Raw genomic sequence first — 27,361 nt, 5'->3', positions numbered from 1 at the left:
TCCAGAGCAACAGGTAAGCGCGGTTTCTGCTCTCCTCCTCATGTGCTTTAAGTTTCTCCTCAGAAATCTTGACTAAACTAGTTATCGTACAGAAATGCTTATCACACATTAATTGTTTAATTGAGTAATTGTTTAATAGCTTATAATGATAACACTAAATAAGACACGTCTTAAGAAATGTTTCATATTAATTCTACGTGTTTACATGTTGAAAGTGAATAAAGTATGTTGTATATTGACAAATTACATATATAGGAAGTGTTTGTTATGTTAAATACAGTCTAAAATGCACTGTGGAGAGATTCGTAATACATTCAGTTTATTTTCTCGTCGATTTTTAATGTTACTCTGTCTATTTTGTTGACGTACTAAGTATGCTTTTAGGTTTATACTTTACTATAGCTTTGTTTTTGATAAAACAGAAGCATTTTCATGTATAATTAATAAACAAAAAACTCAATTCTTTTGAAAAAGAACACATCTAGGTATTGATGTATAAAACATGATAATGCTCTTTATAAAAATAAAAAAATAACAGCAATGATACCACCTATACAGATTAAAAGACCTAAATACAGATTGAAAGACGTAAATACAGACCTAAATACAGATTAAAAGACCTAATTACAGATTAAATGTACAGTTTAATGTGTACACTTAAAAAATACACCCAAACTACTTATTTATAATGTTTTTTAAGCAACACAATTTAAAGCATGTTTTTTGGGGGAGGAAAACTTAATTGTTTTATGTTCAATCCGCTTAAATTTGTTAAAATTATTCAATTAAATTAACCGATTTGTGTTAGGACAACATGAAGGAATTAATATTTTCATCCTCTCATCGTAAAAACTACACTGATCTCTAAAAATGTCCCTCAGTATGAATCTTCTTTACTCTTTCCTGTGAAAATTGCTTGTAAATAATGTAGTGTTAGGACAACATGAAGGAATTAAGTTAACTTATTAGTTTTTACAAATATAAGTCGATTAAAAATAGAACAATTAGGTTGCCCCCGCCCAAAAAATCTCAATAATTGTGTTGTTTCAACTCATTTTACATTAGTAGTTTCATTTTTCGAGTGTACAGTGTAATAGTATTTAATATTAATACATTCCTCACACTGTTTTCTCCACAGAGTATCAAAGATCAGCAGTTTACGGGCTCATATTCACCTGTAAAATCATGAATCTGAGTCCACCTGAAGCGAACATGCACAAAGCGAGCGACGGCGGCTGCATGGAGGTCAGCAAACCCGATCATCTGCTGCCGTGCTTTCGCAGAAGCGCATACGAAGAGCCTCTCGCTTCCTACCACAGCGGCTCCATCATCTCTCACCTCCTGCGCAAAACCATCCACAACAAGCTGACGTCGCTGGACAGCAGCCTCCTGTACCTTCCGTCTACTAACGCTGACTCCGAGTCCAACACGACGGATGATTTCCCAGCAGAGGACCAGAGCGGCAGTGAGGATCTGTCTGTGGGTGTGGACGCTGAGCGGCCTCTAAATGAACACCTCCAGGCCAAACGCGCCCGCGTGGAGAACATCATACGGGGAATGGCAGGTTCACCAAACGCCAGGACACACGGAGAAGCAGATAGCGACTGTAGAAAGGAGAACAAGCGGAAGCAAAGGCTCCCGCAGCATCAGGAACCCAGCAGAACCAAATCCAGCAAAGACGAAGAGTGCCACAAGCTGAAGGAGCAGCTCCAGAGCATGCAGCGCCTGCTGCATCAGCTCCAGGAGAAGATCTCGCACGTCTACGATCAAAACTATCTGGAGAACGAAGAACTTGATGATGACAGGAGCGAAAACCAAACCTTTGGTTTCAGCTCGGATAGAGCGGTGAAGAGTTTCCAGGAGACTCTTAAATGCGAGCTGAGCAGAACTGTGAGCGAAAGCATCGATATGGTCTTCAAGAAGCTCTCCAAGAGTCTCCCGAAGCAGAGTCCGCCGCAGCACGCAGAAACCGAGAACGCTATCAATCCGGACTCTCACTCGGAGCAGTCGGATTCTGAGGAGATGCCCAAAAGCAGGAGCTCGTTTGAGGATCAGACTGAAGCGCTATCCCTTGTGGTTCGCAAGCCCTCCTTGAGTCAGGGTGTGAAACGTCCCTTTCCGCTCCACCAGACGCCGTTTCAGTTCGGCTACAGCGCGCCTCTGCATGACAGCCAGATCCTGGAGCACCTGCTGAAGTTCGGCCCTCACTCTGCGTTCTCTGCGCTGCCCTGTTTGCCTGCAACACTGGAGAGGGCGTCGCCGGAGTCTCTGGATCACCCGTGGGAGAGCGTGAGGTCAAAGGTCAGTGGCGCGGCGGCAGCGGGTCACCAGCTCCAGCACCAGCGCGCAGCTCCTGCAGGACTGCTTTCCGTGGACTCGCTCTGCCTGCCGCATGTCAAGATGGAGGTGGCAGATCTGCAGAGCATGGCCGACCGCAGCTCCTACATGGCCCTCAATATATCCTTTCACAGCTCGTTCACAAAAACATGGAAAGCTTGATGTGCTGAGTTTTGTGTAGGCAGCAAAATGGCTTGGACACCAGGGATGCACCGATACCATCCCGTTACCAAAATCCTGAGTATCAACCGATACAGATCTGATCTTGATACTGTGTTTTTTTTATAAAAGCATAGTGCAGTTTCAATAGTTCTGGTGCTAAACTTAAATAATAAATCTTCTTTAGTAATAATAGCACACCTACTGTATATGACAGACCACACATTTTAACTAAAACATGATGCTTGCTGTGAACTAGGCTACATTATTTGAGCATTGATTACGACATTGATAGGATGTGTTATGGTCCAGCTCATGTTTCCTTTTATAATATTAAGATTTCTCTCTGATATCTGTAATTGGCTTCAACTACCGACCCGAATCATTGGTAAAATAACCTGCCTTTTAGCAAAGCCTGATGTTTTCCTGCAGGTTTGACGCAGACTAAACTAACCTGTCTGAGGCCTGTTTTCCATAATGAACATTCCCTCGCTGTAAAACAAAGTCTGCACATGCAAGATCGGATTTGGATCGGTTCCAGCTAACCGATTCCCGCAACCCAAGCTCATTCTGAAAACGTAGTCCCGCGGACGTTTCTGGAGACAGCGGAATACGTCCCGGGTGGTACGTACGGCCGCGTTTATTTTTTTCAAGCGAACGCTGCGGGGCGATGTGATGCTATTCCCTTTCGCGCTTGCCTTACCTCCTTGTGGAGGGCTTCCCCGCTGCAACCCGTTTGTCCACTCAGCTCAGCGTGTACGTCGGCAGGCTCGAGTTGTGGAGAGGGGTCGACCATGGCGAAAAATTAAGTGAACGAGTTTCGTGACAGGGTGAGAACGCGGCGAAATCCGAAAACGCGGAGGAATAAAAAAAAAAATCAGGGCTTTTGTTTTTTTGGATGGCTTTTGTAAACTGTTGCTCGGGTTTAGGGAAGTGAGCGGGCGGGCGGGTCGATCAGTAAAAATGGTTGGGTTCAAGGAAGGAGGAGGGCGAGTCGGCCGATTGGCCGGTCGCGCAGTCAATCATCCGGTTAGTCGGAATTCGCGAAAACAAAAACTGCAGCCGTACGTACCCGCTGGGACGTATTCCGCGGTCTCCAGAAACGTCCGAGGGACTACGTTTCCACAATGAGCCTGGGTTGGATACCCGATTCATCATAAATATGCGGTGTCGAACCGATATCCGATACAAGTATCTGGATCGGCGCATCCCTATTGGGTAGTACTGACATCTAAATAGATGCTCTTTAATACTGCGTACATAAAAAAACGTTTCTTCATAACAACAATCAATATAAAATGATATATACTATATATAATGAATAATAAATTTATAATATATAATATTACATACTATATATAATAGTAAACATAATAAATATACACAGTTGAAGTAAAAATTACGGATTTTTGTTTCACATATTTCCCAGATGATGTTGAACAGTTTCAGTAATTTCTCACAGTGTTTCCTCTAATATTTGTTCTTCTGGAGAAAGTCTTATTTGTTTTATTTGGGCTAGAATAAAAGCAGTTTTTAATTGTTTTAAAGTCATGTTAAGCTCAATATTATTCACCCCTTCAGCAATATTAGTGTTGGATTGTCTCCAGAACAAACCACTGTTATACAATGACTTGCCTAATTACCTTAACTTTACCCTAATTACCCTAGTGAAGCCTTTACATGCCACTGTAAGCTGAACACTAGTGTCTTGAAGAATATCTAGTCTAATATTATGTGCTGTCATCATGACAAAGAGAAAAGAAACCAGCTATTAGAAATGCAGTTACTCTAGTTACTAGTGATGCACAATAATTCTGCGGCCATATCGATATCGGCCGATACACATTATCGTTATCGGTCTAATATCAAAATTAGGTCGATATCTTTAAGCAGATAGATAACAGAACTGCCTGCCTTGCGCATGTGTGGGTCGAACTTGTTCAGACTTGTCCAGTGCACTATAACAGAGCTTTCCTCACATTGTTTATTACTTTAAAGTCCGTCCTTTCTTCGTGTGGTATTGCTGTTATATATATTGCTGGTATTGCTAATAACTCAGTAACTAAGCATGGCCTCAGGAAAAATATTAAATGTATGCACATATAAACAACTAGTTGGGTTGTTTGTAATCTAATATGGGTATTTGTTATTATTAGAAATGCGTTATTAAAACTACTATATTTCGAAATGTGCTAGAAAAATCTTCCTTTCGTTACACAGAAATTAAGTAAAAATATAAAAGAATTTAAATTTTACAGGAGGGCTAACAATTCTGACTTAAATAACTATACTAAAAGTATAAGGAAACATTTAATTTCTTAAAGGCTGCTCTTCAAATAATATCAAATATCTATTTTTTTACGTTAAGTCTAATCTGCTACTGTTTGTTACTCCATTTTTTGGAGCAATGTATATTTTTAAGCATTTATTAATATTAGTTCGGGCTGCACGGTGGCTCAGTGGTTAGCATTGTCGCCTCACAGCAAGAAGGTCTCTGTTTTGAGTCTCGGCTGGTTCAATTAGCATTTCTGTGTGGAGTTTGCATGTTCTCCCCGTGTTGGCGTGGGTTTCCTCTGGGTGCTCCGCTTTCCCCCACAATCCATACTTGAACAAAATTAGCCGTAGTGTTTGAGTGTGTGTGTGAATAGGTGTGTATGCATGTGCATCGTCTATGGAAAACATATGCTGGAATAGTTGGCGGTTCATTCCGCAGTGGCAACCTCTGATATATTAGAGACTAAGCGGAAGGAAGGTGAATGAATGAATGAATAATATTAGTTTAATATAGAAATAATTGCAGTATGTCTTAGCTTACAGTGCATTGACTAGTGTGAACAGATGAACGAAAGGTAATCCCTTAATTTCTGCCGTTAATACTACAATAATAATTTCTTTAACAATCTAATAATTATGTTTATTTTTTCCAGTAAGGTCTGCATCTCTTCTAAGAATGATAAATGTATATTTTTGATTTATTAATGAATTCTAATTCTAGTTCTTATATTTTTATTGCTTGTACACAATACCACAAATGATCAGCCCTTTTACACAAATTATCTAAATAAAACAAAATAATAATCGAAAAAAAGACTACTCTTGTAAGAGTTCAGTTTTTTTTTTTTTTTGTCAGAAGTATGTTTTTCTTTCTTTCTTATTTTATGATGTTAAAATAATTAAGGTGTAATTACAATTATATCCTGTTAACATAAGCTAATGCATCACTAAAACTAAGAATGAGCGATCATCAATAGTCAATGTTACACACATAAATGACAGAATAACATCTCTGAGAGTCAGAAATGAAAAAGAAAGGATGCTAGATTTAATTAATGTTATTTATTAGATACTTAATGTAATAGTTAATGCCAGGAGTGATCGTGTTTGTCGCATGTGTAGAGTGCATTAACTCATGGCGTGGAAAAACATTAAGATTAATTAATAATCGCTGTATGAAGACTTTTGTTTCAAAAATTGAGCAATTTGATCTCAGAGATCAAGAAATGTTGGTCACACTTTACAATAAGGTCGTATTAGTTCATGTTAGGGGATGCATTTATCAACATGAACAACGAACAATACATTTATTACAGTATTTGTTCATGCTACAGCTGCTTTTCTTACATTTTTATGTCTCGTTTTTAATTCAAGTGTCTAAAAAATTCTTATATCAAGAGGCATTTTCTAGATGAGCAAAACATATTGTGTTGTTTTCAGTAATAATATGCCAATATTAAGTGAGTTTTTCCTTAAAACAAGCAAAATAATCTGCCAATAGGGTTAAATAATCTTGTTTTTCCTTTTGACATGAAGTAAGATTAGTTTGCTTTCCCCATTGGCAGATTACTTTGCTTGTTTTAAGGAAAAACCCACTTAATTTTAGCTATATTATTTCTTAGAACACAACAATATGTTTTGCTTGCCTAAAAACTCTTCCTGATTTAAGAATTTTTAGATATTCAGACTAGAATCGAGAGAAAAAATCCAAGTAAAAATGTATTTTTTGCTGTGTAGTTAACTAATATACAGCTGTTAATGTTTACTCAGTGCATTAACTAATGATTACAAACATGTTACTTAAAATATAATAAAAAGGAATTATAAAAAAAAACAATGTTAACAAGCATTCGTTTGGATATTAATAATGTATTAGTAAATGTTGAACTATAATTAATTAATTTTGTAGAAATATTGTTCATTATTAAGTCATGTGAGTAAATACATTAATGAAACCAATACATTAATACATTAAGGAAACCTCATTGTAAAGTCTGACCTATTGGATTGTATAAGCATTGCAGATCTGAGCGATGCACAGACACATCCAAGCATCTTTTATTTTTTTCCAGAAGACACTTGCATGCAGTCAGATTTCCGCTGAGATATTTTCAGCTGTGGTTTTTTCTGCATGTGAACCTGCAGCACAAGAAACGCGAGCAGGAGTCGCAGAAAGACGTTTCATCTGTGGACGACGCTCTCTCTTTGTTTAGCAGCGTCCGCACGTGAAAAAGCCCTCTTTCTCTAGTTGACTGTTTTTATTTAATACACAGTAGTTAACATCGAGATATTGCTGAACAAACTACCAGCTCTCCAGCTCTCTAGCTCGCCGAACAATCGCTGAATTGAGTGCAGCGGTGAGCAGTTCCACTAACGCAGACTTCAAGGAGAATTTCTGCTTTGATCTCGGTAACCCCAAAGAAAATTGTAGCATCTTCTTTAATCTGGGCTCAGTAATGACTTTAAGTCCAGGAAAAGACAAATAAAAAGGAATACAAGGCTTTGATAAGAATTGTTAGGAACAAAAGCCAATTTTCAAAGGCAGAAAAAGCAACAGTTTCTCTTCTGGAAATTCTCTGATTTTTTCTGCTTTTTTTCCTTTGCCTCGGACTTGAAAAGGTGCGGAATATGTTTCTGCACTCTCAATGTGATTGGAGTGGATGAGAGAGGTCACTTTTGGTTGTTTGTGAAAAGCAAGCTCTCAGCCGTCATTATACACCATCATCAATGAGAAGACTGGTGTGTGTGTGTGTGTGTGTGTTTGTGTGTGTGTGCACATATGTATATCTAGATATCTTTATTATTTCTACACATGATCGTTTTAATAACTCATACTAAATCATACTAAATTTAACAACTCAACTTAATAACTGATTTGTTTCATCTGTGTCATGAGGACAACGCATAATATTCTTCAAGACACTAGTGTTCAGCTTAAAGTGACATGTAAAGGCTTCACTAGGGTAATTGGGGTAAAGTTAGGGTAATTTGGCAAGTCATTGTATAACAGTGGTTTGTTCTGGAGACAATCCAACACTAATATTGCTGAAGGGGCCAATAATATTGACCTTAAAATGAGTTTAAAACAATTAAAAACTGCTTTTATTCTAGCCGAAATAAAACAAATAAGACTTTCTCCAGAAGAACAAATATTAGAGGAAACACTGTGAGAAATTCTTGAATGGCACTTTAACATGAGTATCTTGTAAAATAATTAGCATATTATATTCTGTCATCATGACAAAGACTATTAGAAATGAGTTCTTTCATTCGTTCAGCTTAGTCTCTATTTCAGAAGTTGCCACAGTGGAATGAACTGCCAACTAGAACATGCAAACTCCACACAGAAATGACAACTGACTCAGCCGGAACTCGAACCAGCAACCTTCTTGCTGTGAGGTCACAGTGCTAACCACTGATCGACCAGGCCGCGTCTATAAATTAGTTGTAAAAACTAAAATGTTTAAAAATGTCTTTCAATTAAAGAGCATTTGTGAAATACTTAAAAAAGGATTGCAATTTCCAAGCCAAGCTCATTCTGGAAACGTAGCCCCGCAGACGTTTCTGGAGTCCGCGATTTACGTGGCTGGAGGTACTTATGGCCGCGTTTTGTTTTTTATCGAGCGAACGCTACGTGGCGGTGTGACGCCGCTCCTCCTCTTCGCGCTCGCTGGTTCACCTTCGTGTGGTGGGCTTTCCCGTCGTAACCAGTTTGTCCGCTTAGCTTGCAGTGTTAAGTTGACGGAGCGGAGGCCCGGAGGAGGAGGAGCCGGCCAGGGCGACAACCGGGATCTAGTCCGGGGAAGAGAGTTTCCAGAAATCAGGTAAGATGAAAAACAGAAACCAAAAAATAAAAGCGAACAAGTTCGCGACAGGGCGAGATCCGAAAACGCAGTCAAAATTGGACGAGGGCTTTTGCTTTTTTTCTGGACGGCTTTTGTAAATGGTCGCTTGGGTTTAGGGAAGGAGGAGGAGGAGGGCGGCTGCTGGGTCGGCCAATTGGCCGATCGACCGCCCAGTCGATTGTTCAGTCATTCAGCCAGTCAGCTGGACGGACGGTCGCTCCACAGCGGCTTTTCACGCGAGAATATCGCGGGCGCGAACGGTACGCGCTCCCGAGAGGCGTTCAAGACGTGAAAAAGCGTGCACAGCGGCCTCTCGCAGATCCGCGAAAACAAAAACTGCTCGAATACGTACCTCCCTGGACGTATTTCGCGGTCTCCAGAAACGTCAGCGGGGCTACGTTTCCACAATGAGCCCGGGTTGCAACTTCACAGAAGGGCTGATCATGCTGCCTTCAGCTATATTTAAAACACTAGAAAAACTTGCTGAATGCTTCGTATTTAAACATTACTGTAGGTGTATAATAAATAAATATATCATACAGAGATCCTGGTGCTTCATTAATGCAACAGTTCACAAAGAAGAAAGCTGGAGAAAACAGCCTGTATTCGTTGTTCCTACCCAGCAGGCACACAACATCATAAGACGTTAATATTAGGTTAGATTTTGATCGTGACGTCAGGTGTTCAAAATGTAATGTCTAGCCAGCATCTAAGGACAACGGTATTTTGACGTCCGTTAAAGCTAAAATTAAAACTTTAATTAAAACGTCGAGCCAACATCTTAAACCAACATCATATTGACATCAAATACTGACATTTGTCAGGTATGGCAATTAAAATCCATCATCTGATAGACGTCATAATGGTCACATCCACACAACGTCAAGCTGTTACATCGTTAGACGTTGATATTTGGTTGATTTTAGGTTGTGTTGGAAAGTAACCAAAATCCAACGTCAAGCCAACATCTTAAACCAACATCATATTGACGTCAAATACTGACATTTACTCATCAGGTGTGGCAACCAAAATCCAACATCTTATAGACGTCATAATGGTAACGTCCACACAACCTCAACCTGTAACATCGTTAGACGTTGATATTTGGTTGATTTTTGGTTGGGCGTTAGAAAGTGGCCAAAATCCAAGGTCTAGCCAACATCTTAAACAAACGCCATATTGATGTCAAATGCTGACATTTATTCGTCAGGTATGGCAACTAAAATCTATCGTTTGATAGACGCCATAGTGTTAACATCAACACAACCTCAACCTGTAACATCATTAGACGTTGATATTTGGTTGATTTTAGGTTAAGTTGGAAAGTATGCAAAATTCAACGTCAAGCAAACATCTTAAACCAACATCATATTGACGTCAAATACTGACATCTGTTGGTCAGGTATGGCAATTCAAATCCATCATCTGGTAGACATCATTGTGGTAACATCAACCTGTAACATCATTAGACGTTGATATTTGGTTGATTTTAGGTTGGATGTTGGACATTGACGTCGGCCTCGTGTTTGATTCTGATATCAACCCGATTTTCATTTCTAAACAAAATGCAACGTCTCCACGACATTGGGGTACAACGTCAATCTGACGTCATGTTGACGCTCTGTGCCTGCTGGCTACTATGCATAACAATGAGTTTTTTCCCCCTGACATTCTTCAAAATATCTTCTTTTGTTGTTCAACAGATGAAAGAACATTTATATTCACTTAACTGTGAGTAAATGAAAAAGAAAGTCCCTTTAGGATGCAAACATGTTCATTTGAGCTCAGTATTTCACATTTGAAAGTTCTGTTTAAGCGTTAAGCTGATCCTCTGCATGCTCACAGGGAACATTTCATCTGGTTGTTTGGCAGCAAAGCAATTACTAAGGACAGATATGAGCAAACGGAGGCCTCTAATTGAAGTGCTTAATCTCATTTGTTTGGCTCTTTTTCTAGTTAGCGCATGCGGTCGTGTCTTAATCGACTCTCTGGTCAATACGGCGCTGTTCCTCTGCTAATTCATTTGGACTGATGAATAGGACGTATTGGTGTTTATTAGTTTGTCTGAATGCTGTCTATAATGCTCTCCGAGTGCTCAACACTGCGTCACACACTAAACGAATGACAAAAAAAAAACAAAACTTGAATTCGCAGTTTTTATCAAAGTATAATTTAACTTTGGTTCCACTTTACAATTTAATTTAATATAAAATATATAGTGTGTTCAAGAAATAGTTTGACTACTGTATATAGACCACTATTTTTTTTTACTTTGCTATAATGTAGATTTTTATTTTGGATTTATCTTTTTACCCTAAGATCAAGCTCTGATTTTGCTTTCGGCCAACTTAAAAAAAATGAAAACTGTAATTTCTAATAACTTAATTTATACATTTCCCTGGAATTATAGTTTTGATAGGTTGAAACAGAAAATTGTCATTTAATATTAATTCAAGATTCATGATCAATGCATGATCGCACTCATAAAATAATTGCTTCGTACAATTTATAATTTACATTCTTCGGGTGATACAAAACACTAACGTTTCGGCACAATGCCTTCCTCAGTGTGTGACGCAATCCTCTCACTCCACCCTTTTGTCCCACAATCAGTCACATTGCGTCATTAGCTAGACTCCCACTCTCATTTTCATTTCAATATACCATAATTAACCACACAAGAAATATTTACCTTCATCTTCAAAAACAACATGTCACAGGAAAATAGCATATCAATTATGATAATTCACTTATTTATGTCTACATTAATACAATAACATTCCGACAGTCCAAAACGTAAAATTTAATATCAATTAAAATATCTATTCTGGTCAAGGAAAATTCAAATAAATTCACTCAAAGGTAGAAAACTTTTTTACTCTTAGATCAAAATATAATTTTGCTTTGGACCAACGTAAAGCTGAAAAAAGAGTAAAAAAACAGTAAATTAATATACAACCCCAAATCAGAAAAGATAGGGACATTATGGAAAATGCAAATAAAAAAATAGTAATTTCTTTGACTTGTATTTTATAGCAGACAAAACAACAAACATTATTTAATGTGTTCCTGATAATATATATATATATATATATATATATATATATATATATATATATATATATATATATATATATATATATATATATATATATATATATATATATATATATATTTATTTATTTATTTATTTATTTATTTATTTATTTAAAAAAGTTGTAATCAGGGAAGTAATCAGGGCTAGTAATCAGGGAAGACATTTGGATATTTCACCTTTAATCTGGAGGAGTTTTAGTGCATAAAGGACAAGAGCGCAAGCCTAAGCTAAACAACCGTGATCTCTGATCCCTCAGGAGGCGCTGCATCAAGAATCCTCACTCATTTATAAGCCAGATCAGCACATGAGCTCAGGACTACAGCGGTAAACCTTTGTCAGGCACCACAATACAAAGTTACATCCACAAATGGCAGTGAAAACTGTTCTGTGCCGAAAGGAAGCCCTATGTTAACAGTGTCCAGAAGCTCCGTTGAATTCTATAGGCTCAGAGGACCATCACACAGTGGAAACATGTACTGGGGTCAGATGAATCAGTATTTTAGGTGTTTTTTTGGAGGGGAGAAATGGACGCTGTGTGCTCCGGACCAAAAAAGAACAGGGTCATCTAGACTGTTACCAGCAACAAGTCCAGAAGCCAGGCTCTGTCATGGTCTGGGGTTGTGTCAGTGCCCTTGGCAGAGGTATCCTGCTCTTCTATGATGCTCCATTAATGCTGAACAGCACAGAGAGATTTTGGAGCACAATATGCTGCCTTCTTCTACAGGGTATATTTCCACAAGACAATGCAGAACCACATTCTGCACACATTACTGCGTCCTGCTGCGGAGGAAGAGGATACAGCTACTGGACTGGCCTGCCTGCAGTCCTGACCTGTCTCCAATAGAGAATGTGGGGCATTTTAAAGCGCAAAATGGGACACTAAATACCCAGTACTGTTGCTCCCTTTAAGACTTATTGCAGAAAGAATGAGACAAAGTTACACCTGAAACACTTCAGCACTTGGTGTCTTCAGTCCCTAAACGTCTGTTAAGTGTAGAAGGAACGGCAACATTACAAAGTGGGAAATGCTTTACTGACACAACTGTTTTTGAAATGTTTAGCAAGAACCAAAACTGGAATATGTGTTTAAAAATAATAATCATGAGGAACACATTACAGGATGTTGTTGTATTGTCTGAAATACAAGTCATAGTAAATTTATAAATGACTACTTTCCGTTTTTATTTACGTTTCTGTCCCAAATGTTTCTGATTTGGGGTTGTAGTCACAAAACACAAAAACTGCTAGGGTTAGGGTTAGCTTTAAGTCAAAGTTAATAAAATAGGGTAAAATCAGAAACCAGACTTCCGACTTATGAATTTGTTTTCAGAAAGTGAGTAAAATTTGCATAATTATAAAAATTAAATTGTTAACTTAACAGTTACAAATTAGAATGATTTACTTGCATTGTTTTAAAGTCAATGTGTTGCTCTGAAGGTGAGTGGTTAACTTGCTCTACACTGTAAAACATGCAAATGCACAATTGACCCAACACAAATCGATTAAGTTAACTTAACACCTTCAACAAATTTATGTGGATTAAACATAAAATAATTAAGTTGTCTCAATGGAATCTCAAGAATTGTGTTGTTTCAGCTCATTTTAATTAAGTAGTTTGAACAGATAAAAAAAAGTGTACGCAACTAATACATTTTTTATTTACAGCAGTTGACCTTTCTTCAGTGTGTTTGTGTGGTTTTGAGGCCTTAACTCTGGTTCACATTCAGGAAGGTCTGACCCCGAACCATCTGAAGAAAGCCAAGCTCATGTTCTTCTACACGCGATACCCCAGCTCAAACCTGCTCAAGAACTTCTTCCCTGACGTCAAGGTACGCTTTAAACTTGAGTGTCGTCAAATCCCGTGTGTCTCCTGTTGGTTTAAAACTATGGGATAATAATAGTTTTTATTACTATAACTTATTATTATTTATACTATAATTATTACTATAATTAACATATTATAATGTGTATTTTAATTATTATAATATAATAACTGTAATAAATGCAACGGTGCTCACAGGCAAATTTTTCAGAATATTGGACATATATACTGTATATACACACTACCTGACAAAAATAATAACTTGACTTCTAATTGGTCATAAGCAAAAGTGGTAGAAGGTGGATTTTTCCTATGAATCATCTGTTGAACTGCAGTGTTTACAAACGGGTAATTCGTCTATATATACTGTATGTGTATGTATATATATATATATATATATATATATATATATATATATATATATATATATATATATATATATATATATATATATACACACACACATTTAGGAGCAGCATGGTGGCACAGTGAGTGTGTGGGTGTGTGAGAGAATGAGTGTGTATGGGTGTTTCCCAGTACTGGGTTGCAGGTGGAAGGGCATCCACTGTGTAAAACATATACTGGAATAGTTGTCGGTTCATTCCCCTGTGGCGACCCCTGATAAACAAGGGACTAAGCTGAAGGAAAATGAATGAGTGTAAATGATGTGTACTCCTAATGTGAATGCCGGTGTATTGTAATAAGCGGTTATTACACACACACACACACACACACCAGCACAGTGCAGCTGTAGCAGTCAGTGAATCATTAGTGATAGTCCGCGTGTGTGTTCAGAAAGCAGTGTGTTTGCATACGGACACAAACTAGTGCTGCGGCGACGACTCCTGAATCGCTGGTTTAACGGTGACAGAGTTAAAAGAAGAGTTTCTCAAGTCAGCAAAAGGAGACAAAAGAGGCGGCGGAGAGGAGCACAACCTCCTCTATTCAGCGTTAACCCTTCAGCCGCTCCGCTTTCAGCACACAACAATAGAGGAGCGCTGAGCCCACCATACTGACCCATAGCCCTCTCTGTGTGTGTGTGTGTGTGTGTGTGAGAGAGAGAGCAAGTGTGTTTATATGAGTGTGTGTTTGTGTGTGTGAGTGTGTGTGTTTATATATGTGTGTGTGTGTGTGTGTGTGTGTTTATATGAGTGTGCGTATGTGTGAGAGAGAAAGCAAGTGTGTGTGTGTGTGTTAACATGAGTGTGTGTGTATGAGTGACTGTGTGTGTGTTTATGCGTGTATGTGTTTAAACAAGTGTGTGTGAGAGAAAGTGCGTGTGTAAAAATGTGTGTGTGTTTATATGAGTGTGTGTGTGGGGGGGGGAGAGAAAGTAGATTTACAGGTATATGAGTGTGTGTATGCATGTGTGAGTGTGTTTGTTTGTATGAGTGTTTGTGTGAAAGAGAGAGAATGTGTTTGTATGTGTGTGTGTGTGTGTGTGTGTGTTTATAAAAGTGTGTGTATGTGTGTGTGAGAGAGAAAGTGCATTTATATGAGTGTGTGTATGAATGTGTGTGTGTGTTTATATGAGTGTGTTTGTTTGAGTGTTTGTGTGAAAGAGAAAGAGTGTGTGTGTGTATGTGCGTATGTGTTTATATGAGTGTGTGTGTGTGTGTGTGTTTGTGTGAGTTTGTGTGTGTGTATGAGTGTTTGGGTTTGTGTGAAAGAGTGTGTGTGTGTTTGTGTGTTTATATGAGTGTTTGTGTGAAAGAAATAGTGTGTACAGTACGAGTGTGTGTATGTTTGTGTGTGTAATAGAAGGAGCAAGTGTGCTTATATGAGTTATATGTGTGTGTATGAGTGAATGTTTGTGTTTGTGTGTGTGTGTGTGTGTGTGTGTGTGTGTGTGTGTGTGTGTGTGTGTGTGTGAGAAAGAGAGAGTGTGTATATGGGGGTGTGTGTGCATGGGTGTGCATGAGCGAGTGTGTGTTTGAGAGAGAGAGCCATGTTTGTGTTTGAGTTTGCATGTGTGTGTGTGTGTGTGTGTGTGCACAAGACTGTGATTATGTGTGTGACTGTGTTCATGCATGTGTTTGTGTGAGTGTGTGTGTGTGTGTTTGTGGCACATCAGCACACAACTATGTATAATATCACAGGTGTGACACAGGTATTACAGCGCGTGTTGAGTTCTGAGGACTCGTTTCTCCACAGGCTTTATAAATCACACAGCATCAGTTCCTCAGAGAGTATAAAGGCTCCGGGTCGAGGACGGCAGTACAAAATACAGTTTGTGCAATTTGTAAAACAATGGAAAGCAATGGAATGTCCCAACAATTCACAAAAACAAGTGTGTGTGTCTAGCGGCGTGACCTGTGAGTGTGTGTCGTGTCCTGAGGCACAAGTGTTGTGATGAGTCGACACATCAGGAAAAAGGTCGCGCTACTGAACACTGCTGTTATTTCATGGCTCTGTTGTTGACTCTCGGCGTCTCACCGTCCCTCATTATTAACACTCTAACAATACACACGCACACACGCACACACACACGGAAGAGTGTTAGCTCTTAAAGCTAAAAACATCATTTACACAACACTTGTTACTCATTTTTACCACAGATATCACTGACTGCACTGCAGTTTCTGTCTTGTTTCTAGTCTGAACATCTCAAAACTCTTAACACAAGAAACATTTTCTGGACAATGCAAAATATTGTCGTTTATATATGAGAAATAGTAAGTCAAAATTACGTAATTATGTTTTTTTTATCTTGAAACAAGCAATATGAGGTAGGAGAAATGATCCTGTCTTCACTTTGACATGAGATTTTTTAGCTCGTTTTAAGGAAAAACTCATTTCATTTTTAATTATTTCTGAAAATAATTGTTCTACAATATCGCGTGGAGGTCGGGGACAGTACCTCTGGATTGGGCAATCGGTGTGGTGGTTCTCTTTTTTAAGAAGGGGGACCGGAGAGTGTGCTCCAACTGTAGGGGGATCACACTTCTCAGCCTCCCTGGGAAAGTCTATGCCAGGGTACTGGAGGTGGAGGAACCGGCTGATGATTGCTCAGTGGAGTGAGTTTCCACCGTTTCCTCACTCCACCAAAGTAAAGAGTAAAGAGAAAGTAAAGAGGCTGAATGGAGGAGGCTCGTTCTTTATCCTCGCGCTGCAGATGCTCTGTTTAACTGTGAAGCGTTCACACGTACGGATTTATCCATTATTAAAATAGCAGAAGTGGATATGGACACGACCTCAATACTTTTGCGTCATGAGCTTTAGACTACTACTTGCACCACTTCTTTCCCACACACATGTAAAATCTTTTATGATCAACAGCAAAAATGCCAATTATCACACTTCCCAACAGCGAAAACCAGCAACAATCAGGAATGCATGATTATCTGCTGTCATGGCTTTGCAATCAAACAAATCTGGTTATAATGGAAGTCAATGGGGCAAAAACGGCCCCCAACATAATGAAAGGGAAGTCAATTTAAACAAACACAAGACTTAAAAAAATTAGTTTTGGCCGGATTTTGTTCAAAATTAGGTCATTACAGTTCTGTTTTGATTAAACGTTAAAGCTCACGTACACTGAGGTTTCTATGCAAGATGTATAAATCAGACCGCTGGACTGATTTCTGCCGCAGCTCTGGACACAGTATCATGTCTGTGTGTGTGTGTGTGTGTGTGTGTGTGTGGTGTCGTCCCGGGCTCTTCTGACCGCGGGACATCAGCGCGCACCGTCCTGCTCCTGTGGGAAGAGTCGGAGCACACAAAGAGCCGGCTAATCCCAGTGTCCGACTGCATTCCCGTCAGCCCAGAGAGAAGTGTCCTTCTGAGCGTTTCTCACCGTCCGCCTGGAGAAGCCTCTTTGAGCGTCTCAGTGGCCGGATGAGCAGTTATGATAACAGCGCTAATGTGAAGACAGCGTTCAGCCCGCTGTTTGGATAGATGTTATTCTGCGTGCAAGACATCGGCTGGGAAAGAGCAGTGGTGAATACAGCTGATTAAACAGACCGAGGGCCTCAAAATAGGATGGAAAGCAAGATGCTGGCGGAAAGACACATCAAAGACACTTTATTTTGATGCTCCATTTGAGTATTAGAAGACGGTCTGCTTAATATCTGCTGATTCTGCTCCTTCAACAAACATTTAACTTAATTCAAAGAATCTTCTCACACTCAGCTGCTGTGAGATTTTTGCAACTGTACGCATCGGCGACAAAGAGGAGACAAAATTAGGGCAATCGCCATCAGCTAGACAGGAGTGGGAATTACAGCTAGCTGCAAATTACAATAGATCCCCCTCAGCATAATCCAGCAAAATGACGGATCACCTTCAGATTTTTCCGTCACTGCTGAAAAAAATCCGTCAATGACGAAAAATATTCGGTTAACGCGACCTCTGCCCTAACCCCAACCTATCTGTAACAGGGATGTGACACTGACCACATGGGTGTGGATCCAAATGCAGGTTTATTAGAGAGGTCAGGTAAGCAATGGTCAACACAGGGGCAAACAGATCTAAGCAGGCAGTCCAGAGTCGTAGTCAAAATAACAGGCAGATGGTCTGAAGGCAGACAGGGATAAACAGATAAACTAGGCGAAGAGCAAAACAAGGCAAAGCAAGACAAAGGAAACGTGTTGTAATGTCACTATACAACTAACAAGACTCAGCAAAATAGACTGATTTCACGCGGCCGCCATTTTTTAAAGTGAAATCGAGACTGCGGTGGGAAGAAACCCGGAAGTATCGTTGGGAGTTACATAGGAACGTTGTGTACTTGGCTGTATATCTTATCAGCGAAGAGAAAGAGACACAATTTTTTAATTTCACTGCCTTCCGAGTGACCTAAAGGTGCGTTCTGAATGAATGGTGAAAATAAAAGGGATATCAGAGCTCATTTTCAGCTAAGTTAAAGGAAATGGCACTAGTTAGCTACGTTTTCTTTCCTAAACACACAGTTTAGATGCCATTTATCAAACTCCAGTTAATGAACTGATTCTTTCACTATATTAGACTTATCACGATACTGAATTAAAAGAAAAACCGTCAACTTCCCGCTAACATTTAAAGCACTGTTGATGGCTTTCTGATTTGCCATTGTGGTCACGTGCTCGACAGAAATGACTGTGATTGGTCGAGAACGTCATCAGTTAATCCTCCGCTGTTTACCGAACACAGACACAGACGAGCGATCTGCTTGATGATTCGACTGATCTCCACGGCTGCTTCACGCTCCAGTCTGTGTCTGTGTTTACACTGGGTGAAGAGCGGTAAACTGATGAGCGCTGGTGAACACTATGGTAAATCAGCGCTGTTTATGAACGGGCTCAGCGGCGCTTCTATGTTAGTGGGAAATGGACGCTTTTAAAACTTCAGTACCAGGACAACACTATTACAGACAACACGAGGGTGTGCTACAGAGGACTGCAGTGTTTTATCACTCACCGGGTTACATAAGCTGAAGCAGGGAAGCGTCCTCATAGTGTTTAACTAGTGCCATGAACTGAAGCCTAGAAGGACACTTGAGCATGTTATTCTTAAAGAGATTGTGATGTTTTTTGATGCTAAATTGCTTTAAACTGTTTAAATTAAACGTACTGAATGATATTAAAGTGAGGTTTACACCATTTCTGCATTTTGAAATCTCTGCAACAGCTGATGTTTTCAGTGCTGGTCCAATACGTCCAGGTTTCTTCCCACTTCCACCTCACTTTGGTTCTTCAAAATGGCGGCCGTGTGAAATAGGCGTATTGTGTGTGCTTGTGCTGCATATGTAGGGCAGTGATCAGCCCCAAAAGCAGCACCAGCTGTGAAAGTCTAATCAGAGGAGACTTGGAGCTGGTGTGTGTGTGCGTTGCATGACTGAATATGTAGTGTGTAACTTGGCGGATTTGTAGCTCGTGTGAAAGTGAGTCTCTGGATGTTCGATCGCTGGTGATCGTATTACTAACAGTCTACTTATAATCTAATGGAAATTAGTCAGCATGTGGACGCAATGTAAATTAAATTCAACAAACAGACCATTAAAATAAAGTGACCAAAAGCAGCCATTAACAGCCATAGTAGCTTCCAGTATATCCACCCTAAGTATTTTACGTTTTGCCAGTTTAGTGGCTAATTTGAGTTCAGTCGTATGAAATTGTACGATTTTAAAAAAGAGGCGTGGCACCTAACCCCACCCCTTAACCCAACCGCCATTGGGGGATGAGCAAATCGTACTAAATTGTATGAATTAGATCATACGAATTCATACGAATTAGCCACTAAATCAAAAAGTTACGAATTGCCGTGAGATTGTGTTGGTATATCTTCCTTTGAGTTCAACAGAAGAGAGAAACTAAATATTTGAAAAAGTATCTTAAATATAATGTATCCTATTTCATTTTCATTTCTTTTTTTAATTTATATATACATATACAGTTGAAGTCAGAATTATTAGCCCCCCTGAATTATTAGCTCCCCCGTTTATTTTTTCCCCAATTTCTGTTTAATGGAGGGAAGATTGTTTCAGCTCATTTCTAAATAATTCTAAATAATAGTTTTAAAAACCTATTTCTAATAACTGATTTATTTTATCTTTGCCATGATGACAGTAAATAATATTTTACTTGATATTATTCAAGACACTTCTATACAGCTTAAAGTGACATTTAAAGGCTTAACTAGGTTAATAAGGGTAGCTAGGCAGGTTAGGGTAATTAGGCAAGTCATTGTATAATGATGGTTTATTCTGTAGACTATCGAAAAGAAAAATTTGCTTAAAGGGGCTAATAATATTGTCCCAAAAATGTTTTAAAAAAAATTAAAAACTGCTTTTATTTTAGCCGAAATAAAACAATTAAGACTTTTCCCAGAAGAAAAAATATTATCAGACATACTGTGAACATTTCCTTGCTCTGTTAAACATCATTTGGAAAATATTTAAAATAGGAAAAAAAATCAAAAGGGGGCGAACAATTCTGACTTCAACTGTATATATATATTTATTTTTTTATTATTTTTTTTATTTATTTAGCAAAAACAATCCCTCATAATTTCCAGAAGATTGTATCAATGTTTCTATGTGAGAAAGTCTTGTCTGGCGAGAATCATTTAAAGACATCAGAATCTTAGATTGGCCCCAATTAATTTCCTTCTGAAATCTTTACACTTTTTTTCTGAACCCATTTGTGAGCAAGAAGATTCTCATCATTTCAAACAGAATCACCTTTCATTTTATTCTTTGATTTGTTTTAATAAGTACAGCTCATGAGTGTGGTGTCTCATCTGTTGCACTGGCGTGTGTTCAGTTACACTGAATGATAATAAAGTGTTATTTCACCCATATTTTGGCGTACTACTTTTGCTAAAGTTATGTTAAAGATTAAAGTAAACGCTCAACTTCTGCTCTAAAATATATGAAATTGCATTACTGGATCCTGATCTCTTCTCTGTGGACTTTTGATGTTAAAAAGCGTGGTTATTTTATTGTTTATTATTTTTTATTGGCGAAAGGGCTTTTTTATAAAAATATTTTTTAATTTATTGAGTAAAAAAAAAAAGTATTTAAATTTAATTTAATTTAATTTAATTTAATTTAATTTAATTTAATTTAATTTATAATTTCACAGCAAGAAGGTTGCTAGTTCGAGTCCGGGCTGGGTCAGTTGGTGTTTCTATGTAGAGTTTGCATGTTCTCTCCGTGTTGGCGTGGGTTTCCTCCGGGTGTTCACACACAGTCCAAACACATGCGCTATAGGGGAATTGATAAACTTAATTGGGTGTAGTGTATGAGTGTGTGTATGTGTGTGTGTGTGTGTGTGTGTGTGTGTGTGTGTGTGTGTGTGTGTGTGTGTGTGTGTGTAAATAAGTGTGTATGGGTGTTTCCCAGTACTGGGTTTCAGCTGAAAGGGCATCTGCTGTGTAAAACAAATGCTGGATAAGTTGGTGGTTCATTCCGCTGTGGTGACCCCAGATTAATAAAGGGACTACGCTGAAAAGAACATGAATGAATTAATTGTGTACAGTTCAAACTGACTCCCCTTTGGTTATGTTTGGGGCTGTTTTTGCCCCATTGGCTTCCGTTATAACCACATGTTATATCCACAAAGCCATGACAGCATAATCAGGCATTCTTAACACAGTAATTGAGGATTGACAGCAGGGCATTACATTAACACCTGCCAAATGTGGGTAGATTTCAGCTGCGGCGGGTTAGACAGTCACTCCCACTAGCCACTTTGGCTGTACAGGACCAAAGCACATGCAATACACATTATTATTGAACTGATTAACATTTTAAAGGTGTTTTTGCTTTGATTACGAATGTTTCTGTCCCTCTTCTTGCACTTTAAAAAAATACTGAGTTCCTCCATTTTGTCCCAACACAAATAAAGTTAAATTTACTGTTCGTACAAATTTAGGAGGACTAAATATAAAACATTTACGCTGTCCTCCAAAGAACCTCAGGAATTGTGTTGATCACTTTAAATAAGCATCATTAATTGAGTGCATGACTCTGGTGTTTCCGTGTTGTGTTTAGTTCAACCGCTGCATCACGTCTCAGCTCATCAAGTGGTTCAGTAACTTCCGGGAGTTTTACTACATCCAGATGGAGAAGTTTGCTCGTCAGGCCATCATCGACGGCGTTACCGATGTGAAAGACATATCGGTCAGCAGAGAGTCCGAGCTCTTCCGCGCACTCAACATGCACTACAACAAAGCCAACGACTTCCAGGTACTCTTTACACACAGGACGCATCTCATCTTACACTGTAAAACACATCACATGCATAATTATATTACTTTAACATATTTTAATATGCAAATCAGGTGTCAACTAACATTTTTTTCAGTATGAGTTGAGATGACAAGAAAAGTTCATTCATTCATTTTCCTTCTGTTTAGTCCTTTATTCATCAGGGGTTGCCACCGCGGAATGAACCACCAACTATTCCAGCATGTTTTATGCAGCAGATGCCCTTCAAGCTGCAATCTAGTACTGGGAAACACCCATACACGCTCACTCCCATACACACTCACACACTACGGGCAGTTTAGTTAAACAGTTCCCCTATAGCGCATGTGCTTGGACTGTGGGGGAAACCGGAGCACCTGGAGGAAACCCACGCCAACACAAGGAGAACATGCAAACTCCACACAGAAACGGCAACTGGACTCGAACCAGCATTCATGCACATGACCTAATGATGAGCTAGGGAGCTGTTTGAGACGCAGTCCGTGTTTCTGTCCTGGCTCTGACCCGCACCTGCGTCTGCGCAGCCGTAGATCCGCATGATCCCGAGCCCGGGGCTGCTGCTGCATCAAACTGTGGGAAGAGGAAGCTGCAGCATCTGCTAAAACAACTTGAGATTACGCTCGGGCCACGCCTGACTGCCGTTCAGATTGCTACTGATGCGAAAGAAGCCCGAAAATCCCAAGAGTGACCGCCGGCCGATGGGAACCAGCGGAGACAGTTGTCTTTACCTCCCCACCAAGACATTCCTTTCCCAGGGTCCGCTTTTGTGTCTGGAGGTGCGCGAGAAACCCAGCGAGCGGAGCTACTGTTGGGGAAATAATGCCTTCTTCCCAGCCTCGCACCGCAGACGGGTCCTTCAAAGTGCTGCATTCCTGCCATGGGAATCATGCATTTTCCGAGCAGTTAATTTCAGAGCAACAGAAAATCAAAGAGTCCATCTGCAGCGCTCACCTAATGATCCTGACACTGTATTTGGGTTCAAAGTAGCTCGTCATTATATCTATAGCGCTTTTACAAAGTAGATTGAGCCAACACAGCTCAGCTGTTAAACTAAAAATGCATTAAAATTAAGATACAAAATACATCAGAGGGCCGGCACGGGGGCTCAGTGGTTAAACCGTGGCCTCAAAGCAAGACGGTCGCTGGTTCGAGCCTCGGCTGGGTCAGTTGATGTTTCTGTGTGGAGTTTGCATGTTCTCCCCTGTTGGCGTGGGTTTCCTCCTGTGCTCCGGTTTCCCCCACAGTCCAAACACATGCACTATAGGGGAACTGATCAACTAAATTGGTGTGTGAATAAGTGTGTATGGGTGTTTCCCAGTACTGGGCTGGAAGGGCATCCACTGTGTAAAACATGTGCTGGATAAGTTGGCGGTTCATTCCGCTGTGGCAACCCCAAATTAATAAAGGGAATAAGCTGAAGAGAAAATGAATGAATGAAGTTAAATAATGTTAGTCGTTAACTCATTAACTAGTGTTGACGAGCACAACTTTGGATTTTAACAATGCATTAGTTAACGTTGAACTATTGAACTAACTAAGTTAATGCTTTACAATACTATTCATGCTTAGTTAATGTTAGTAAATTACCATTAAGTAATGGAACATTATTCTAAAGTGTTACCAAATTAGGATACAAATTATATAAGACGGAATTTGTTCTAAAAACACGGTCAAAAAATGGTCTATTCCATTCCAACGTACTGCCGTCCAATTTATCGCACCTTAATGTAGTTCACAACCAACAAAATGACGAACAAAACAAACACAAGTAGCCCACGTTTAAACGTAAAAGTACACTTTTGAAAATCATACCAGCGAATCGCGTCATTCGTGCTGCCTCATTCGCGCGTGTAGCGCCGCAGGATATCCATTTGCGTCTTTGCAGTGACTTAAGATGTAAATCAATCGTGCTTGACGCTTCTTCCGCGGCAGGTGTGAACACATCGTAATCCGCTTGTTAAGTGTGACGTCACGCGAAATTCGTGCTCTAGCGCTCTATTCAACTGAATGGGGAGACTCATGAAATGGCAATAATAAACGTTAACAAAGCGATTTAATACTTTCGAAAATCACGATCGCAATATATATGTCCATGCCTAAAATCAGATGGCCAGAAAGTGATTCAAGTTGTTAAAATGTTGGTATTTGTTATGCAGCAAGCCCAGAGATTGTTGTGTACACTATGACTTCATATAAAATTCACTTTAATGTGTGATATGAATTAAAAGTGATCATAAACGAATGATTTCTCAACTCAAGTGGCGGCTTGGACCCGGAAACAGTATTACATACGTCACCAACACGTCACCACTTAACAAGCGGATACTCACTGCTCTTTAAAAGGGCTGCCTTTCACCCATACTTTAACTCTACTTGCACTACATTTTGCGTAAGTAATGCTACGTCTTTAGGTCTACTTAGGTTGTGTGTCCACCGTAGTGTTTTTTGCATTGCAGAAATGAGAGCGATGTTCGGAAAATGCTGAGCTTTTCTTTAATCCCCTTTGTAAGGTCACAAACTGAAAGTCTTAAGCAGATTAAATGTCGACAGTAATAATACCTTTTGTCCGTCAGGTTCCAGACAGATTCCTGGAGGTGGCCGAAGTCACGCTTCAGGAGTTTTACAGCGCCATCTCGCTCTCCAAAGACTCAGACCCATCCTGGAAGAAAGCCATCTACAAGGTGATCTGCAAACTGGACAGTGACGTTCCCGAGGAGTTCAAGTCTCCCTCCTACCTGTAAAGAGAGAGAGAGAGCGCCACCTTCAGGACACTTTCATCCACTCCTTCATCACACATGCTCCTTTTATAGGTCAATAATCAGCTTTCTATTCAAATCTACATGTGTATCTGCTGTGTGTGTTGTTTCACATCGTCAGTGGGATGGGCTTGTCTATTAATAGTTTGCAGTTTGGGTTTCAGTGTAAGATATTTTCTGCTTTGTAAACCACCGTGGACGAATGTGTGGTGTGTTTTCAGGTCAACAACGCTCCTCGTTATGCAGATTTCGTGGTTCAATGTGGATTTGTCTGTTTACTTTCTGTTTTCGAAATCTAATGACACACAATCATGATCTGTAAGATATTTAGAAGGAAACGTGTAAATAAGTATACTTTAGCTGTATGATGAACACTGCCGTTTACATCAGATGACTATATATGATTGCATGTAGAAGCATTTCCCTCAAATCACTCTTATTTATCCTGTATAGTTTGCATATTTTTGTTACTCATTATCTAGTGGTGTGTGGCTTTTCATTTCACAAGGGTTCACATTGTAGCAGTTTGTTTTGTTGCCGTTGAGGATTCTGATATAATTTATTTCTTTAATTTGGAAGAAATGTAAAACAATAAATAAAGAAACAAACAAAATCTGTCGAATATTTTTGTATCAATTTAGGTTGTTACCATAGCAACTGTACAATCACCACAACAGATTAATTACTACAGTTGTTGTGTTTCCATAGCAACTTTAAAATTACCACAACAGTATAACTATATTAGTAGTGTTACCATAGCAATTATAGAATCACCACAACCGAATAATTATTATAGTTGTTATGTTACCATAGCAACTATAGAATCATGGCAATAGAATAATTACTACAGTTGTAGTGTTACCATAACAACTGTAGAAACACCCCAACAGATCAATTACTATAGTTGTTGTGTTACCATAGCAACTGTAGAATCATGACAACAGAATAATTACTACAGTTGTAGTGTTACCATAGCAACTGTAGAATCACCACAACAGATCAATTACTATAGTTGTTGTGTTACCATAGCAACTGTAGAATCATGACAACAGAATAATTACTACAGTTGTAGTGTTACCATAGCAACTGTAGAATCACCACAACAGATCAATTACTATAGTTGTTGTTACCATAGCAACTTTAGAATCATCACAACAGTATACCTATAGTTGTAGTGTTACCATAGCAACTATAGAATCATGACAAAAGAATAATTACTACAGTTGTTGTGTTACCGTAGCAACTATGGAATCACGACAACAGATCAATTACTATAGCTTTTGTGTTACCATAGCAACCATAAAATAGCCAAAACAGATTAACCACTAAGCTACTCATTATCTTGTGGCGAGCGGTTTTTCATTCAACGATCTAGGATTCATATTGTAGCAGTTTGTTTTGTTGTTGTTGAGGATTCTGAAAATGAGGATTTCAGTTCTTGAAAGAAATGTAAAACAATTAAACAAAATAAACTAATTCTGTCATATTTCTGTATCAATCTTAAGACAATTCAAACCTGTCATTGTTCAAGCAGAAACAAATTCGTAACAAAGAGTCTTTATATATATTTAATAACAGTGACCAGCAAACAGCAGAATGTATTATAGCAGCGTTTCATCATATCCAGACATACCTTGTGCACATGCAGTGTATGAATATTTGCTCAGCTCCTCAGATGCATGTTCATATCCATATCATCAAAGACACATTGTAGCTGCTTTTGAACATAGAAACATAAATTCAGATCTAGGACTGGATTGACTACGGGTCATAAATGAACACATTTTTAAACCAAATTAACCTAGTAAATCTCCGAAAAAATTAGATGTATGATTAGATATAAGATTTAGATTCATGTGCAAGTTAGTTACCTTCTATGCCAAATAATATGGTTACTTATTGTATAATTACACTACATAAAGTTGAATGAACATCAAAAACACTAATGTATTTGAGCTATACTATAGTCATACTCTGTTAATGAATGCTGCATCATACTGTAATATTACCTGTAATAAGGTGATAAACTAATACTGTAGTATACTAGTTTTTTACTACAGTAAACTGTGGTGTATTGTAGTAAAATCCACTATGGTTGTATAAAACTACACTATTCGGTAATTTGTTTACATTACTGTAGTTGTTGTTACCATAGCAACTATAAAATCACCCCAACAGAATAATTACTAGTTGTTGTGTTACCATAGCAACTGTAGAATCGCCACAACTGATTCAATACTATAGTTGTTATGTTACTATAGCAACTGTAGAATCACCACAACAGAATATTTACTGGTTGTTGTGTTACTATAGCAACTGTAGTCACCACAACCGATTAATTACTAGTTGTAGTGTTACCAGAGCAACTATCGAATTACCACA

General features: G+C 38.9%; 1 protein-coding gene across 1 annotated transcript; it reads left to right on the top strand.

The window, feature by feature from the left end:
* On the top strand, positions 1-25,588 carry prox2 (prospero homeobox 2). The gene is given in 5 exon segments (NM_001128292.2): positions 1-13; positions 1,139-2,457; positions 13,434-13,541; positions 22,008-22,202; positions 24,797-25,588. Coding segments are annotated over 4 exon segments (1,743 nt in total). The 5' UTR covers positions 1-13; positions 1,139-1,185; the 3' UTR covers positions 24,965-25,588.
* Positions 25,589-27,361: the final 1,773 nt, after the last annotated feature.

The sequence above is a fragment of the Danio rerio genome, chromosome 17, assembly GCF_052040795.2.
Source record: "Danio rerio strain M-AB ecotype USA chromosome 17, GRCz13ab, whole genome shotgun sequence".
In the NCBI taxonomy this organism is placed as follows: domain Eukaryota; kingdom Metazoa; phylum Chordata; class Actinopteri; order Cypriniformes; family Danionidae; genus Danio; species Danio rerio.
Note: the sequence above shows the minus strand (reverse complement) of the source record. Positions and strands in the feature narration are given on the sequence as shown.